This window comes from Bolinopsis microptera, chromosome 6, assembly GCF_026151205.1.
Source record: "Bolinopsis microptera isolate Bmic1 chromosome 6, MBARI_Bmic_1.0, whole genome shotgun sequence".
NCBI lineage: Eukaryota > Metazoa > Ctenophora > Tentaculata > Lobata > Bolinopsidae > Bolinopsis > Bolinopsis microptera.
In genome coordinates this window covers 15,999,538-16,018,819 of record NC_087077.1, presented here as the reverse complement: position 1 = coordinate 16,018,819, position 19,282 = coordinate 15,999,538, and the positions used below count along the sequence as shown (strand labels likewise).

At 39.0% G+C, this 19,282-nt stretch overlaps 2 protein-coding genes across 3 annotated transcripts in view; both read right to left on the bottom strand.

Moving 5' to 3' along the window:
• LOC134816361 (dystrophin-like) overlaps nucleotides 1-19,282 on the bottom strand; it is a 32,585-nt gene that overhangs the window by 12,906 nt on the left and 397 nt on the right. For both annotated transcript variants that reach the window (XM_063825175.1, XM_063825174.1), the window contains exons 3-8: nucleotides 18,877-19,033; nucleotides 17,666-17,779; nucleotides 16,841-17,002; nucleotides 15,202-15,296; nucleotides 7,178-7,249; nucleotides 436-518 (exon numbers count right to left, since the gene is read on the bottom strand). In XM_063825175.1, the coding sequence (XP_063681245.1) occupies nucleotides 436-518; nucleotides 7,178-7,249; nucleotides 15,202-15,296; nucleotides 16,841-17,002; nucleotides 17,666-17,779; nucleotides 18,877-19,033 (683 nt within the window). The remainder of the gene's footprint in view (nucleotides 1-435; nucleotides 519-7,177; nucleotides 7,250-15,201; nucleotides 15,297-16,840; nucleotides 17,003-17,665; nucleotides 17,780-18,876; nucleotides 19,034-19,282) is intronic.
• LOC134816360 (axoneme-associated protein mst101(2)-like) lies at nucleotides 2,745-5,555 on the bottom strand. The gene is given in 3 exon segments (XM_063825173.1): nucleotides 2,745-3,933; nucleotides 3,967-4,621; nucleotides 4,623-5,555. Coding segments are annotated over 3 exon segments (2,658 nt in total). The 5' UTR covers nucleotides 5,507-5,555; the 3' UTR covers nucleotides 2,745-2,814.

The following is a 19,282-nucleotide window of genomic DNA, read 5'->3' as shown; positions in this document are numbered from 1 at the left end:
GTTCTGCTTCATATCTTCCGGTATTTCAGATTTACAGATAACTTGTGCGGTGTTAGAATTGACCTCATGAATAATTAATTAGGAGCTACCAGCTTTTGATCGAAAGAAATCCACTACCGGCAATAATTTATATACAATGTCATTTCGATTCAATTATTTTAAGCCGCGCACATGTGGTTGCGCACACTAGTCAGTAATAATAATTTGGCGCGTGCTTTTGAGCTAGACTCCGCCTGGATCTCTCAGAGGAGCAAAGGATGCAGATACTTAGGGTATATTCAGATATTCTCAGTTTTTTTGGCGAATGTGAATCTTTCCCTGATCTTGTAATTTGTCGAGATTGAGATATTACCAGGCACCAGCATTATTCTATATTGTAGCTTATTCTGACTTGAGCTATTAAAAACTAGCTCTAGGAGCTCATAAGACACTAACCTTGTGGAAGGTTTGCTGGATTTGGGTCTGAAGTATGTTTTTACCAATGCGGTCAAGTCTTTAATACTCTCTGATTTGGTGCCCTGCGGTGAAATAACTGTTAGAATGGGTTACTATTTAATATAATATATCGGGATTCGGGATCATATGAAAGAAGACTGAAGTCCTAAAAGTACACCTTAAGGGGCTGTAAAAGCTCAAAAGTGCACCCCTAACGGCTAGTTCTACTTGTGCCCACTTTTTTCCCACTTCTGGCTTTTACAATTTTGTTTTTTAATTTAGAAACGACTAGTTCTTTAATTGTGTATTCAGTCACAAAAAAGGGAAGTAGTTCAGTATTTGAGGCAAGTCACGAGGACACTTCTACTTTAACAGCTGTTACTACTACTAATACTATTACTACTAGTCTGACCGTAGTCAGTAACAGGGCAATAGCATGGCAATAGTGTGATTTGTTTGGGGAGGAGAAAATGCCTCTCTGTTGCAGTCATATTATGAAGGGGATGAGGAAAACTCTGATTCACCTGATAAAACACGAATACTAATAATAAAATGTAACGATTACAATACTTCAGATCAATATTTACACACCCTTCAAGCTCAACATATCTATACTATAATTTAAACTTGACGAAATTTCCCCGGCAACGGGGACATAGAAGAAAAAACACCGAAAATCGACCTCAAAATGACCCTCTGGTGAAATCAAACCCAGCTCGCAAAAGGAGTTGAAACCTCGCCATTTTTAGCAGGGTTGTAGAAAAAGGATAGGAATAGGCTATAGCATTCTTAGAATTTTGATTTAGGCTTTAGATTTTTTATAATTAACGTCGGAAGTGAGGTAAAATAACCGTTAGAATAATGTCGTTATTTTAGCAAAGGTTTACTGCGCTGTTGCGTAGCAACGTTAAAATGCACGTGCGCGAGCAAAAACATCTTAACTACGCGCGTTGTTATGCTGTATGCTACGTCATAATTTCAAAACTAGCTCACATTTACGCTCACGCTATGACTTATATTCATAACTTTGGTTGTGATTGGTATTTTTTGATGCGGTAAAAAGTATCGTTTTGGGAATCCGAATACTAACAACGCTGTCGCCATTGTTAGATAAATTCCATTATGTCTACAGTATAACAGAGCTATATGATGAAGAGAAATTAAAACATAACTGATTTTTAAAATTTCCTCGAACAAAGCTTTGTCAAGAACACACGATCCTAAGGATATCTTGGTGCTGTCAAGTCGGGGCAATATTGCAAAGAATCCCGTGTTCAAGGATTGTCTTCATAACTAGCTATTACTTATTTTCATAGCAATCAATTTTCATATAATAATTTCATATAATGATAATAATTTTGAATTAACGTTTTGTCAACCTACGTAAATATCCATTTATTAACCTATTTGATTTAGGATCTAAAGTCATTTGATAGATTATGTCATTTTACCAATTTCATTCAGCACAAATTTCCTTTTTTATTTATCACAATTCTTTCATACGTAAAAACTTCAATTTGAACAGATCTATCAAATGAGACGATGAGGGACCTGACATTTACCGAAATGATTCAAATGTGTAATTCATATATTTTCAGTGAAGCAGGGTTCGGGAACTAAAGCATATTTGTTGGATTGTTTGACCATTGACTAGCGATGACCGATAAATACCTATATATATTTATAACTTTGGTTGTGATTGAAATTTTTTGATGCGGTAAAAAGTATTGTTTTGGGGCTATATGATGAAGAGAAATTAAAACATAACTGATGCTTAAAATTTCCTCGAACAAAGCTTTCGACTAGCGGCGGGTTTCTAGTATCTAATATCGTATTGTCATCAAGATATCCAAGATAAAGTTCATAAAACACTGTAAGTGCTGGCATAACATTGTTCTATTGTTTGATTGTTTGTTAAAAGTTTCTCCAGTATTTATGTTTAAATCAAACAGTTAAAGGTCGTGCGTTTTTGTCTACAGAAAAGAGAACCTGCAATTCTGGACACATTCCCAGCTTGCATGCAGCACCCAGTAGCACCCAGTAGCACTCAGTAGCACTCAGTAGCACTCAGTAGCACCCAGTAGCACCCAGTAGCACTCAGTAGCACCCAGTAGCACTCAGTAGCACCCAGCAGCACCCAGTAGCACCCAGTAGCACTCAGTAGCACTCAGTAGCACCCAGTAGCACTCAGTAGCACTCAGTAGCACTCAGTAGCACTCAGTAGCACTCAGTAGCACTCAGTAGCACTCAGTAGCACTCAGTAATGGTCCTGCCCTACAGAACACTCGACGCTTTATAGAAAGAGGAGGAGGTCTGAAGAGAGGGAGGCGGGGTACAGAAGTGTCTAGTAAATATAGGTAGCTGGTAGAGTCTCACTCCTTATATCTCCTTTTTCTTCCAGGACAAACGTCTGGTAAGAGGCGCTTGTGCGACTGCGTTGTTGGCCTCCACATCAAACGTGCCCACTTGTGACAGCCTTCTTTTGAACTGGGGTTTTACTTTAGGTCTATCTTCTAGACCTTTCTCTAAGTTGGGGATTTTTAATTTTCCTACCTGAGAAAGTGTTCTCTTGAAAGGTGGTGGTTTTTTCTTCTCTAAATTGGCGGGAACTTTTAATTTGCCCACATTTCTCTGTTGACTCTCGTGTTCTGACTCACCAAATTCAGGGATTTCCAACTTCCCCGCCGTGCCATATTCTCTATCTTTCTCTGGCAAGCCCCATTTCACCTTACCGATATTTATTTCCTTCTGCTTCTCCTCCTCTTCCCGTTTTTCTGCTTTCTCCAGACGTTCCCTCATCTTTCTTTCTCGTTCTGCTCTTTCTCGTTCCAGTGATTCTCTCCGCTTTGCCTCACGTTCTGCCTTCACTAGTGCTTCTTTTTCTGCTTTTTCTTTCGTTTCTCTTTCTGCCTTCTCTTTCGCTTCTCTTCGAGCATTTTCTTTCGCCTCCTTAGCTTCTCTTTCAGCCTTTTCTCTTGCTTCTCTTTCAAACTTCCTTTTCGCATCTCTTCCAGCATTCTCTTTCGCTACCTTAGCTTCCCTTTCAGCCTTTTCTCGTGCTTCTCTTTCAACCTTCTCTTTCGATTCTCTTTCTGCCTTCTCGTTCGCCTCCTTGTTTTCTCTTTCAGCCTTTTTTCTTGCTTCTCTTTCAGCATTATCTTTCGCTATCTTAGATTCTTTTTCAGCCTTTTTTCTTGCTTCTCTTTCAGCATTATCTTTCGCTACCTTAGCTTCCCTTTCAGCCTTTTCTCTTGCTTCTCTTTCAGCTTTCTCTTTAGTTTCTCTTTCAGCTTTCTCTTTCACCTCCTTAGCTTCTCTCTCAGCTTTTTCTCTCGCTTTTCTTTCAGCTTCCTCTTTCGCTTCTCTTTCTGCCTTCTCTCCCGCCTCCTTGGCTTCTCTTTCAGCTTTTTCTCTTGCTTCTCTTTCAGCATTCTCTTTCGCTATTTTAGCTTCTCTTTCAGCTTTATTATCCGCTTCTCTTTCAGCTTTCTCTTTTGCCTCCTTAGCTTCTCTCTCAGCTTTTTGTCTCACTTCTCTTTCAGCTTTCTCTTTCGCTTCTCTTTCATCCTTCTCTTTCGCTTTACTTTCTGTGTTCTCCTGAGCAAGCATTTCAGCTTCCTTATTAGCCTTATATTCTGCCTCAATTCTATTACTATCGCTTTCTTTTTTAGCTTTCTCAAGACGTACCAGTGCTTCCTTCTCCTTTGCATCACTCTCAGCTTGTTCTCTAGCTTCACCTTCTGTCTTTTCTCGTGCTTCTCTTTCTGCTTTTTCTTTTGCTTCTATTTCTGCCTTTTCACTAGCTTCTCGTTTAGCATTATCCCTCGCTTCTCGTTCAGCTTTCTCTTTCGTCTCCCTAGCTTCCCTTTCAGTTTTTTCTCTCGCTTCTAGTTCTCTTTCTGCGTTCTCCTTCGCAAGCCTTTCAGCCTCATCTTTAGCCCTGAGTTCCGCCTCAATCCTGTACCGTTCGGCTTGTTCTGCTGCAATACGGTCTGCTTCAGCCTTTTCTATAGCCAGTCTCTCTATTTCTTCTGTCTCCTCTTCAGACCTCATCCTCTTTTCCTCATCCTCTCTAGCTAACCTTTCTGTACCTTCTTTAGCTAACCTCTCTGCGTTTTCTTTTGCTCTGCGCTCTGCTTCTTCTTTCTCGTTCTTTAATCGATCCCTTTCTGCAAGCTCTTGTTTCTCTCTCCCTCTCATCCTCTTTTTCCTTCTTCAATCTCTCCATCTCTTGTCTTTTTCTCTCCCTCTCCTCTTTCTCCCTTTCCAGTCTTTCTGTCTCCTCTCCTTCTCTTCTCTCCCTCTCCTCCTGTTCCTCCTTTTCTTTCTTGGCTTCTATTTTAGCCAGTCTTTCTGCCTCTTCTCGAGATAATCTCTCTGCGTTTTCTACTGCTCTACGATCCGCTTCTTCTTTCTCCTTCTTCAACCTTTCTTCCTCTTGTTGTTCTCTCCTCAGTCTTTCTGTCTCCTCTCTTTCTCTTCTCTCCCTCTCCTTTTGCTCCTCCTTTTCTTTCTTTTCTTTTATTCTTGCCTGTTTCTCTGCCTCTCTTTGAGCCTCCTTTTCTTTTCGCTCTCTCTCATTGTTCCCCTTATTCTCCCTAGCCAGCCTCTCTCGCTCCTCCCTCTCCCTTTGTAACCGTAACGTCTCTGCAAGTTCCTGCTCCTCGCGCTGCCTAGCAGCTGCTTCTCGCTCAGCATGTCTTCTGATATTTTCTCTCTCCTGTTCTTCCTGTTGCCTCCTCAGTTTCTCCATCCTTAACCTCGCTTTTTCGTCCCTAGTCACCCGGAGCTTATCTAAACGTTGCTGTTCCAGTCTTTCCCATTCTCTCTGCTCGAGGGCTACTGTCTCCTTTTCCAGCGTCTCCCGTTCCAGACGTTCCAGACGACGTTTCTCCCTCTCTGCTGCCTCTTTCTCGTCTCTCTTTTCAGTCAATCTTAATCTTTCTTGTTTATTCTTCTCGTATTCGTCTAGTTCATTGTCACCCGAGAATTTAAACTTTTTTCTGTTCACCAGGGCGGACTCATCAAAATCACAACAATATGTGAACTTCTGAGCATAAACGGGGCCCATATTCCAATAAGCAATAACGGGCTTTGCTCTTGGGTAGCTGACTATCTTTATTTCACGCGAGTTCTTCCCGTTCATTCCACGGCTCGTTCCAACGTTTACTTCACAGTTTAAGTAATTGTTCATTCCACCATTCATTTCACCATTTATTCCACCATTCGATCCATGCTTTATTGTATCGTGTGTTCCATAGTGTATTTCACCGTACAAGTAACTGTAACTATAGACACCACCCTCCTCCTCCTGGTAACGAGAGAGTCTAATAGGGTCCCACCTAGTAGGGTCCCACCTGGTAGGATCCCACCTCATCAACCTCCTGTTGTTCGTAGCAGTGGTGACCTCTTTAACAGCAGTTTCCTTGGTAGGACACGTGACTTGTCCCCGCTCTACAAACACCACTGTCTGGTACCGGGGGTAGGTTGCAGTGGGCATGGCTGCTCTGGTGTTGGTTATACCGTAGCCATAGTTTCTCACTCTGTAAATGTGGGACATGTTGGAAGGTTTGCGGAGTGGACCGTAGGAGGAATGTTTGCGGAGTGGACCGTAGGAGGAATGTTTGCGGAGTGGACCGTAGGAGGAACGTTTGCGGAGTGGACCGTAGGAGGAACGAGGTTGAGTTGCAGGGGAGGAGTACATTTTATCTACCGAGGTAAACTTGTGAATAATTTTATAATGAATAATCATACTATCGCAGTAGAGCATATTTACTTACTTACTAACATTTTTTCAAGGTTAGTATGTTAACGACAATGTTAGTTATTCATGAAGTTTTTCATAAAGTTATTTATAAAGTTATTTATAAAGTTATTCATGAAGTTTTTCATAAAGTTATTTATAATGTTATCTACAAAGTTATTTATGAACTGTTAAAAATAACAGTTTAACGATACAAGAAGTGTTATATTCTATAGAAAAGCAGCTACCAACAACGAAACATTGACACAAACTCTTCACAGCTAACCTTGTCTAAACAATCTCTTTTAAAAGAAAGGAATTCGCAACAAAAGTAAAATAATATTTAAATTTTGAGCATTTAAACAAATATGTAGATTATAGAGATGAATGGAAAGAATTTATTTGGAACTGTCAACATCCCCTAAAATGTCAATTATGGACATCACGCACTGATAACGGGTAGTAAGGGTGGTTCGCTGAAAGGTTAAATAGCACTAAAAGATAAAGGTGGTCGTTCTGATCGGAATGTTTCTTGGTATGCTACAACTGACGAGGATTGTACCAATGGCTACGTTTAGTAGAAACATTTAACCGCACCTATATGTTGCCTAATTGGATTGTATCAACGTGTTAACCTAAACGTTGCCTAGCAACGTGTTTAAAAAGTATCTGATAGTAGAAGTTGGCAAATCTAACCTCCCTGTGGACAAGGGACGATAGGAATGTTTGTTTTTGGAACTCTCCTGAGGATTTAGGGGGACCATATTAATATCCTATTTCAGGCTTTAGCTTCTCTTGAAGTCAGTTATACCCCTACGTCCCAACCATTAATTTAAATATCTCCGAACTTTACGATGGGTCATCAGTTTAAAGAAAAACCTGCCTCACTTGAATTTTGCCTCTTGCACAACGGCCAGAACGATAGAAAGTAAGAACCGACTCAACAAAGAGTCCCCCCCCTCCCCCACATCCCCCTCCCCTTATTCACGGATAAGTTACCTGTCTGATGTACTCCTTCAAGGGGTGAGTTTCGTCGTGGTTTTTATACACCTCCCCTTTCAGAAAACATTCCTGGCGGGATGGTTGGAATTTAGTTGTAAACGTTTCTTCAATAAGGTAAGTTTAGCAATATTTATCAAAATATAGTTCCCAATTGAGTACTGTGCAGTGATGTGTTAGCAGATAACCAAGTTGGAAATCGTCAGTGATTTTAGAGTCTAGACATTCTTGCAGATATATTTTGTGAACTTAGGGATACGTTTTTATAGATTAAATTACTCGAGATCATTAGAATGTTAGCGTGTAGTCTAATTGTTGTGATCTATTGGCGTATTATATCGAAAGATGGTCTGAACTAGTATTTTGTTCTGAATTCTTTATTTGAGTAGTAATCTTTATTTGTTAGGGAAAATATTGTTTTACGGGTTCCATCTCTATAAATCATTTTCCTACCACATTCCTTTATGTATACATCGACTGTTATACTGCAGTACTCATTTTCAAGCTAGTCTTTCTTATAAGTAGTAGTTACGTTTCATATTAAAACTGATAAATTTTCACTAAATCCACGTCACCAAGAAGATGCTGGAACCTCTAGATAACTGGAACTGCCGGAACAGATCAGAACTTCACTACAACACTAACAACACTTTTCCGAATAAGATCCTCCCAGTTGCAGACCACATCTTCTCTTTTCTAGGGGCTGTCATTAACATTTCACTGTTAATCACCATCTACATCAGGTCTAAGTGGCTGGGGACCACGCCCTTGTCATCAACTTTCTGTGCTAACATCTGCATTGCTCACCTCATGATGAGTGCTAACACTTTCTTTCTCTTCGAAAGCGGCAAAGCTCCTCTTAAAATATCCGGACAGAATTTCTACAACGGAACAAACCTCTACACCTACGTAGCAAATGGAGTGGAGGATGTGTTCCGTGTGGTAAGAGTCAGCTTTGTCCTCCCTATCTACATTATCCGGCTTATGTACGTGGTTATTCCTTACCGAGTGGTCCAGCTTTCCAGAAACGTGCTTAATTCGAGGAGGATCACAATCTTATGTGTGGGTATTTGGGCTGCTGCTGTAGGCTATGGTGGTATCGGGTACTACTATCAGTTGAAGGTTAAGGACGCGCATTTCAGTGGTGATAAACAATTGGAGGATTCGTTGAACAGATATGGCTTTGTTTTTCTTGTTGCTTTACAACTTATACATTTTGTTGGGGTGATAGTATCCTTCATATCTGTCCTCTACCTGATAAAGATGGTACTAAAATACCGTCCTTCCGCCATTATGTCTGACAACACACTGTCCCCCAGCCAAAGTACCCCCAACAGCACTCGTAAGATGATCTACCCTCACATAAAATCAGCCGCACTACTCCTCTCTCTCCTCTTCCTCTCAGATCTGATGTTTGATGTTAACTTTACCCTTCACTACGTACTAGCCATGAAACTATCCCTCTCCCCAGGTAGTGTTACCTTATATGGACATCACCTGTTACCTTATATTATATTATGTCCTCTATCCAGGTAGGACAGTCAAATATGTCTAAATTTAATTCTCTGTCGGAAATAATTCGAATTTAAGCGATGCCAACGGGAAATGGTCGTCCCAGAAATCATCCCGGAGAGAGTTCTCAAGATTTCCTACGTCAGCAAAATCCACTTTTAACCACTTTTAACCACTTTTAACCACTTTTAACCACTTTTAACCACTTTTAACCACTTTTAAACCACAGGCTGCTACCCGGAAGTATGGATAAAAATGAGGAACTACCTTGGTTCCCCCACCAACTTCATGTACTCCTACCACTGCCCTGACATTATACAGGGTATATCTACCTGCCTTATCTTCTTTCTACAGAAACCAATGAGGAAAACTGTTGGGTTTATGTGGAGATACGCTTGTTTGGTGGTCACATATTACATGAGAGTTGAGTCAGCTTAGTAAGCTTATTTAGCTTAGTAAGCTTAGTTAGCTTAGTAAGCTTAGTTAGCTTAGTAAGCTTAGTTAGCTTATTTAGCTTAGTAAGCTTAGTTAGCTTAGTAAGCTTAGTTAGCTTAGTAAGCTTAGTTAGCTTAGTAAGCTTAGTTAGCTTAGTAAGCTTAGTAAGCTTAGTTAGCTTAATTAGCTTAGTTAGCTTAATTAGCTTAGTAACCTTAGTAAGCTTAGTTAGCTTAGTAACCTTAGTAAGCTTAGTAACCTTAGTAAGCTTAGTTAGCATGTTTGGTGGTCACATTTTAATTGAGAGTTGAGATAGGTTAGGAGTTGGAACAGTGTCGTCTGTGTATAAAACTGGTTTTACTCAAACTTGAAGATGACATATCTTAATTAATCTGACTTAATCAATCGTAAAAATATAGATTTCTTTTAGTATAGTGTTTTATTTCTTTGTCCTCATTTTAGCGACGTGAATAATTTTAACTCATTGCATTGGATTTCAAATATTACTTTTTTATTTTTTGACGCACATTCAAAGATTCTCTTTTCTTTTCTTTCTGCGAAATTTAATTTGCGAAATAGATGTGAGGCTGAAACATTACTGGTTTAAATTTTGGATTTTTTAACTGATAACAAAGACAATTTTCTAACTGGACGATTGAAGACAGTTTGTTTGAGGTGATTATTTTATATTTTGTAAAAATTTTAAACTTTTCTAGAAACACAGTTATTCTTTAATTCGAGTGTTTGTTACTCAAATTGAATTTAAATAGAATATGTCGGAGAAGTTTAAACAAACGAAAGCAAACGATTTAATTAAAACTGAGGACTTCCATTAGTTCGTAATCTAATTATAGTAGCTCGATTTTTATGATTCACTGTAATCTATAATACTAATAATTAATTAGTAATTAAATACTTAAATAATTAATAGTCACAGAGGGAACAAGACCAATAATTGACCATTAATTTGCTTGTGAAATTGAGAGATAAGGTTTAGCCACGAGAACAAATTTTAGCAGGAATGTACATTGTGGATTATAACAACACTCCTCAACAAGAGGAGTCCTACCACGATATGGTTTAGAACTTTAGAGTGCATGAGAAGAAATTTTCTGGGACTTTGTGCAATGTTTAGAGTAAATAAAAGCAAAGAATGGGGTGGAAGAAGAGTGCCCACACAAGCAAGGAAGAGAGGGAGGTAAGGAGTGCCCACACAAGCAAGGAAGGGAGGGAGGTAAGGAGTGCCCACACAAGCAAGGAATAGAGGATGGTAAGGAGTGCCCACACAAGCAAGGAAGGGAGGGAGGTAAGGAGTGCCCACACAAGCAAGGAAGGGAGGGAGGTAATGAGTGCCCACACAAGCAAGGAAGGGAGGGAGGTAAGGAGTGCCCAAAAACCACAAACCACATGTTTACTCTCCACTACTCCAAATATCAATTAATACAAGCTATGGTTTTACATCATAACTTAATAGTGTATTACATGTACGTAATACCGATTAACGGTAATACCGTAAGCACAGTGCTTTTACCGCAATTACCGTAATACCGATTAACGGATTCGGTCACTTCTAGGTTTGTAAGTTTATACAGTGACTTTACAGTAAACAGATTACAAACTACCGTCTGAATTCTGAAACGTCATGATATGTTAATTTGTATAAGTAATATCTATAACATGTTTATCATAATATGATATATATGATTTAAGCATAGGCAACTATCCAATGATATACACGTCTGATCATCCAAACATACAAGTATGATTTAATATAATATAACCAAAACACACTAAATTTTATACAAAGCCAACAAATCGGCCAAATGCTGATTGTCTATTCTAGCACAAGTTCAAAATGGGTAAACTCTTGCCCTTTAAGTTACCTACACGAGTTTTTCAGTTTCCTAATCCAGAACACGTGTAATATCTCACAAGTCACGTGTCATATTGCAGATCACGTGACGTTTAATATCTCACATTTCCCAACTATGATCACACGTGGACACTCTCTGAAAGCCTGGTTTGTCAGACATCTCCAGACCACCAGCACCAGGACCCCCTCCACCCCCTCTCAGTGCACCAGACTCTATGTTATCTGTAGCACCAGACTCTCTCCTCCTACACCAGTACACTGTACAAACTACAACTAGAATAACACTAACACTACCCACACTAGATACTGTGTACAGGATTATAGTTAGCTGTTCAAGTGCTTCTTTACAACCTGTTTTCTGGTGACTTGTTTTATCGTCTGATCCTTTTGTGGCTCCCTCACAATCCTTATCACTTAGTTCTCCTCCCCAATCCTCACTACTCGCAGTTCCTTTTGTAGCTCCCTCACAATCCTTATCACTTAGTTCTCCTCCCCAATCCTCACTACTCACAGTTCCTTGTCCACAGTCCTCATCAGCTCCTCCACAATGTGAACAGTCTACTTCACTATTAGTCTGATCAGTAGCTGCAGTATTGTCCTCTGTTAGATCAGAACTTTCAGTGGGCTCATCTAGTTCATCAGGAGACAATGGAGATGGAGGTGCAGTACTACTACCAACCACAGGAGTTGGAGGTGCAGTAGTAACCACAGGAGCTGGAGGTGCAGTACTACTACCAACCACAGGAGCAGGAGGTGCAGTAGTAACCACAGGAGCAGGAGGTGCAGTACTACTTCCAACCACAGGAGCAGGAGGTGCAGTACTACTACCAACCACAGGAGCTGGAGGTGCAGTACTACTTCCAACCACAGGAGCAGGAGGTGCAGTACTACTTCCAACCACAGGAGCAGGAGGTGCAGTACTACTACCAACCACAGGAGCTGGAGGTGCAGTACTACTTCCAACCACAGGAGCTGGAGGTGCAGTACTACTTCCAACCACAGGAGCTGGAGGTGCAGTACTACTTCCAACCACAGGAGCTGGAGGTGCAGTACTACTACCAACCACAGGAGCTGGATGAGGAGTAGTAACCGTGGTAACCACAGAAGGAGGTAGAGTAGTCTGATGTGATCTCCTGCATCCTGTAGGAGTGACCACATACTCTGCATTACACGAGCAGGAGAGATAGGTGTAATAGTAGGTACTTGAACACACAGCGGACAGGTCACGTGTAACATTGTATACCACGTGACCCTCCACCTGACTACACCTCACCTCCACTCCTCCCACCACACCACTGTAGTTCTCCGTGAACTGGTACAGGAGTTTAGACTTCAGGTTAGTAACCAGGGCCAGCTTGTGGTAACCTAGTCCCCTACAGATACACTCTGCAGACTGTGTGTTGGGTTTGTAGCTGCCACTAGAGCTCCTTCTACACACGTTTAGAGGCTGGGTTAGAGGGTCACGTGACATCAGTAGAGCTCCTGAGTTGGCGGGGACTCTGTCTTCGCTCCAGATAGAGAACGTGTCTTTTAGTGTTGTAGTAATAGTAGTGTCTTTTAGTGTGTTCTCTGAAACTTAGTGTAGGGTAAATATACAGGATAAGAGGAAGCTTCAAGTGGAATAAGTGAGTAGTCACCAGTTCCTTTAATAGAGTAGAAAACGTCCTGTTAGATTCGTATCCAGACTAGGCTATTTGGAGATAGTATCGTAAAATAGTCTCATTTTTCACCTGAAGAATGGGTGCTGGAGGACAAAACGGTGATAATGACCCAGGGTAGAATAAAGTAAACTACTTTCATATTATATAGTTCAAGCAACGTGAAATGATGATAGAAACGGTTAATAACAGTGTTCCAGCAGGATGTACGTGATATATCCGCTCTAACGAGTTCAGCTGATATCTTGACAGTGAACTACTGACTCACTGTTCTGTCATGAGAATATATTGTAGCTACTTGATATTGTAACTACTGGTAATAACGACTATTTCTCACCTGTCATACCGTCACACTGCCAGGTATTGTTGGCTCTACAAATAATTATTAACCAGTCAGTTAACCCCGGCAGAATTCTCATTCCTTTTGAAAATATTGAGGTAAATGTAAGATGTAAAAGGAATGTTCTAACAAGTTGGAGGGAGAGGATTGACCTTAAATATGTTTACAATTGAATTAAATGAATAATTTTAGTCTATAATAATATTCTCTAAGTTATTTATGATACATTATTAGTAATACATTTTATGCTACAGACTATGGCTTCTGATTTTGTTTAAAAGTTCAAAGGATTGATCAGACCGACTGACAAGTTTCGGAACAGTTTTTATGATCTTTAACTGTATTTTATTATATTGTAAACTTAACGATATCTCCCCAGCAACAGCTAAAATACTTTTTTTAAGGGACTAAAAAGTGAACCTTTGTTCACAAATGGAGTTGAAATCTATCGATTTTTAGCAATGTTCTAGTATTATAAACTGAAATCTTAAACGATTATTTTTACAATTTAAATTTTATTGAAGTAACAGTAAATTTAATTCTCTGATCCAATCCAGAAAATTATATTTTTGCAATGAAGTCTACAGCGCAGATATTGAGAATTTAGACACTACTTTCAGAACTCAACAGTTAGACCTCAGTAAGTGTTAAGATTCTTCACGTGTAAAAAATCGCTGGCATTCTTCCAAAATGCAGTGTATTGTTCAGTGTATACCAATCCATCATTCACTACGACTTTAGAGTCTAGGGGAGAGAAATTTGTGAAATCCGGATTGGAATATGGTTTATTATTATATGAGTCGCATGGTTGCAATGTATTCTTGTGTAAATTGGTATTGATCCCGTTTGATGCGACATCAAACGTTTGATGTCGTTTGATGTCGCATCAAACGGGATCAATACAAATTTACACAAGGAGAGAAATTTGTTATAAAGTTGGGAATATCACCACTGAAATGGTCCTGCTAACCATAACACGTGACCTCCAGTGTAGTGTCGTACCCCGCACACTCCGCTATGCGCCATCAGAGGGGGGCGCTTCTTGTCCCAAATTGTAGCTCTTTTTTACGAAACATCGTCGGATATGGCAGGAAAATGTACCATATCCAAAATATTTGGGATACAAAAACATAATATCAGAAGACGTGACATTCCACATGAGATAACACGTGACAAGCACTTAGACAGGTAGTTGGCACGCTGGAAGAGAGAGAGCAAGCTGAACAAAGATAACGACCTAGTTTTGTGAGGAACGTGTAACCTCCTAGTCGGCATGGCAACCGTAATAGTCGCCATGGCAACCGTAATTAATGATGGCCAGACCCCCATCATAGAACTAGAGTATGTATCAGTATTATCTAGGACATGACGGTATTATAACTTACAGACCACAATGACGTACAGCATACAGGGGCTATGTAATACAAGTGGGATTATCATTATCCTCCCACTTTTGAGATAATGTGCATGACATCCTTAATACAATCTCACAAGGACCGTTAACATGCAATTGAATGTGCGATGTCTCCTAAACAAGCAACCTTCTTCAGGTGTAACTATTGCCCCCTGCATTGTATCTAAAATACACATCACGTGTGATGTTAACATCAAGCACCATTCACCCTGGCGTTAACATTACATTTGCTCCAGCTCGGTTGCGAGCCTTCAATAGAACAGAACAGTGTGTCTAACTTTACAACCAGTAAAGCAATGATTCAACTTTACTTACCGGAAATGGTGACCGGCAATTATATACCTGCCAACAATGTACCGGGCCTTTAGATCGATAGGTTCTGGGTGTTTACTGCAGCGATAATTACTCACCTCTCACTACTTACCTATTTGGCTAAGGCTACGTAATCAGGAAAACGTTTTTTAGAGTACTCTTACTCAATAGTTTTAATAAGCATCAAATTTGTTCAATAAAATTCGAATTAAGATAAGTCTTTATTTTCAGCAGGGTGATGGTTGCCATGGAAACTGAAAATTCCCATGAAATATGATACTCAGAACTTGACAAACGGATTATCTGTTATCTTTGCGAGCGTGACACAATGAGGGATATGATGTGAGCAATTCAAATGGTAAATTAGGAACAAAATGTCCAAACCTGGAGTGGGGAATAACACAACTTTGAGTTTAAAAAATATTATTTGAGTATTATCAATTAAATAACTAAAGTAATTACAAAATAAACACAGCTAACCTGACAGAGGTCTAGGTTGACGCACTTTAAGCAGCGGTATCTTAGCCCCAGTATAGGGTAGCATTTACACGCTCCACACTTAGCCTCGTGCTTCACTGAAAACAGTAAACCAATCAGTTCCCAATAAATAAATACTCTTGTAGGTACTACCCGTATTTACACTCAGAATTGAGTTGGATTATTTCCCGATGCGAGATTAGGGACGGGTTCTATTAACAAAGAAATTCCAGTGCAAGCCACCACTACTATACCCTCCCACCGTTACATCGTACGTGTTTTGAAACCCGAATTGCAATCTTGAATAAAAGTAAAGGGTCCCTTTCTCCATCTCTAGCTGAACAAGGGTTACAACAAACAATTGCAATTAATAAGTGTGATCACACTACTGATTACTGGTGGTGCTAGAAGCAGGGTAAATGTGAATTGTGAATCTACGGGTTTGTGATCCTCACTGATTAATGCGAGTGTACAAAGAACTTATTACTTAGAAGATTTATTGTACAGATTAGCTTACTTTAATATCTCATAACGTTCTGACAGATTAGTTCTGTAATCAGTCACATTGTGGCTAGAGGGTTATTTGTCACATAGCAGCTAGGTGATTTGTTTCGACTCAATTTTAGTTCTGACAATGTGAGATCTATTGAAAGAGCTTCAATTCCGTTTTAAACGTCGTAAGAAATATTACTCAGAATAGAATAATACCAGAAATAAAGTGCAATATGACACGGAGTTATCCGGTCTGTAACTGCTTATGGTATGTGGCTTATTATATCCAGTGTGCTGGATTAGTTCATTTACAGGTGCAGCCCCAATCTTTATAAAGGAGCAGTCTCAATCTTTATAAAGGAGCTAGCTACAGTTAGCTGATTCATGGTAATGTTATTTCAATTAATTAAGATGTGCCCTGTTCAATAAAGAACCAACTGGTAATATATTTAGGCACCATGGTAATTGTGTTGCCAGGTTATTTATAAGATTATTTAAGTATTAAGTTATTGGGAGATGGGATGAATGTAGCAAGGGATTGTTGTTATGATGATGCACATGACTTATTCAATGGTAACTAACTAACTGAATAACTCTTACTCAGTTGGAGTTGATCAAAATCAAATTGTTGAAATTATTTTATCTTCCAGAAAATCATCAAATTGGCATAATATTTGAACATGCAACATTCTATTACAAGAATCCGCAAGAATAAGGCATTTTAGCAAATTGTCTCTAACTATTATCATGCATTAGAGGCTAACCGACAGTTATAGTTATTGGGTTTCAATTCTCAAAATGTTGGATCAAGATCAAACATTCCAATATTTGGAGCTACTCTCATAATCCCACGAGACAAGCAGCCAGATTTATAGTCGTAATTTATTATTCCTGGAAATTAATCTGGAAGAACCATCAAATAAAGTTATTTTAGGGCCACGATTTAACCTGGTATTTAATATACAGACCTTTGAAGGAGTTTTTTAATCAATCAGCTTATTATAATTAATTAAGGTAAATTGCATGGTCTCCCCCAGGTCATTCCCTACCCCACAGCTACAACTGATATTCGGGTCTACCACTCACTGAGTACCACTGCTACTAACACTACTACTCTAACTCACTGAGTACCGCTACTATTCTAACTCACTGTGCTGAGATATGTTGAGTCTGTATAGAGTAGGAACCCAGGCTAAATACTCCGGTTCTGATAGTATCCACCTCTCATACTGTTGTAGTGTAACACCGCGGTGTAGGGGCATGTTGTTGAAGTAGAAGCAGCTCTGTGCTACAGTCTGACTACCACTGGAACCTGGTGAACAGAAGTAAAACAGAAAGGTAACAGAAGTAATTATAGATGGGGATGAGGTAATCTGAATAACCATTAATTTCGTAAAAGTGTGCGTTATTTTCAGCTCAATCCATTAAACTAACTCAAATCTTCAGTTTCTTCAAATACGTAATGTTAATTCGGTCTGCCATACTGTGTTAAAATGGATTGTAACTTCGCTGTTATGTAAATATAGTGTAATATTTATTTTTGTCTTCTCAAATCTTGTAATAGATTTCACCGACAAAACACACAGAACGTCAGTGGACCGCGACAATATGCCTGGTGGCAATACTGTTTTAACAATAATTATGAGTTTTAAACTCTTCTATAATGCTTACAAGTTCAGTCACGAATACTCGTCAAAATAGGACTTGGCAATGAAATCTGAGTTAGTGAGTTATTGGGGAGATGGAGCTGGACAACGCAATTTTTCGCGACTTTTATTTTCTGTTGCTTTTCAGGCTGCACTGATAAGTTGATTGCTGTCACGTGTCAAGAATATAAAGGTCCCAGCTAGCAATCTAGTCTCCATGATTAAAAACAACCTTTATTAAATTTGTAAAGAACTTTACAAGAAAATGTAAAATGAATCATACCAAACATGGAAGATATTCGAAGAATGTAGAGAATGTATCTACATACCTAGTGAAGTGTTCTCGCCACATGACAAGATGAGATAAGAAGAGAGATGTAACATGTGAGAGAGCTGCTTGTGTGTTAGCTCGTACCCTGACATCCTCGTCATCTCGAATAGTACTGCGGAGGAGATAGGGGGTTAGATAGCATCAACTAATCTCACCCATTTTACAGTGATATTGTTTCACACCGATTTCACCCTTGGGAGTCGAGCTTGTTCGTTGATTAGTGTATTGAAAACATCGTGTGTTAATGGTACATTCACAGAACTACACAACGATAATCCGCCTCCCCATCAGACATATTATATAAATATAATACTACCAATACTAATAGGTCTACTACTCACTAGGATAATAGGTATTTTACTTAAACACATGTTTTTGGAACGCTCTCTCCCTCCCCCATAAAGTCGTATTGTCTGATCTCATTTCAGATTCCGAAAACACAGAGAAATGATTTTCTCACATGTTTGTTTTAGTTTAATGTGAGATATCTATGGCATGCAGTGTTCATTTTGCATGAATTTTAAACCTTTGTCACGAGTATTAAATATAGGAGGGGCTGGCCTAATGACGTTTATCATACTGAAACATGATCTCACTTGCTTTACTCCACATTTAAAAAGCAGTTTAACTTACAACACATCTTCTACTCATAAGCTCTTTGTTTAGTAACTGTGGTTTTAGCTTCTCCACAGAAAAACAAACTATTTAAACATTCAGAATAAATAATCACAACTCTTTTTCCCAAGCAGCATTTTATCCAGTAAACAAGCAGAGCTCGCGCTAAACATCATGAAGGGCATCTAACATGTACTTGGACACTAACAAATCACGAGCTTGTCTCAACTTTACGTATACGATAGGTGTCACGTTACTTTATACTCTACTTAATAGTTAGAACTATATTTAGTGAAAATCTTAGACGAGTAAGAGGCTTAGTGGTGTGAGCTGTTTATACTAGTGTAACATGCAATATCAACTTCATGTAAAGTACCACATTGTACTAAGATAAATACTCATCATGCAGGTTATGAACTGTAGTAGCCTTAAAAAACTATCACAAGATTATCTGTTGGCTGTTTAATTTGTATACTAAAATTATAATTTTTATACTTAATGCTATGTTGCTGATATGATATTAATAGACTTTTTCAAAAGTGCTAAAAACACAATTAAAACATGATAGGAACTATTGTCAAAGATTTAACTAACGGTGATGTTTGGCAATAGTTTCAGAGTTACACAAAAGGATAACAGGAATATTCAGTTGAAGAGCTGTGAGGGCAGATTGAGGGTAGAGGATGGAAAACCAAGATAACATCAATCTAGCACACTCATCCTCGTTTATCATTACCTCGTCTCCCACCTCCTAATAATAATATACACTATCATCTTATTTGTTATTAGGATATATCAGTAATGAATGACATTGTATTGTAATGATGAAAAATGTCTGGATTTTGGAGCAACTCATAGAAAATTATATCATTGCCCCCAAAATGATTGTGTATTTTGCGTACTATCATAATTTGTGTACTATCATGACTAATTCTTACAATATTTTTTAATTTTGTGATTTATAATTCAGAACTAAAAGGGTCATAAAGCTGATAGTGAC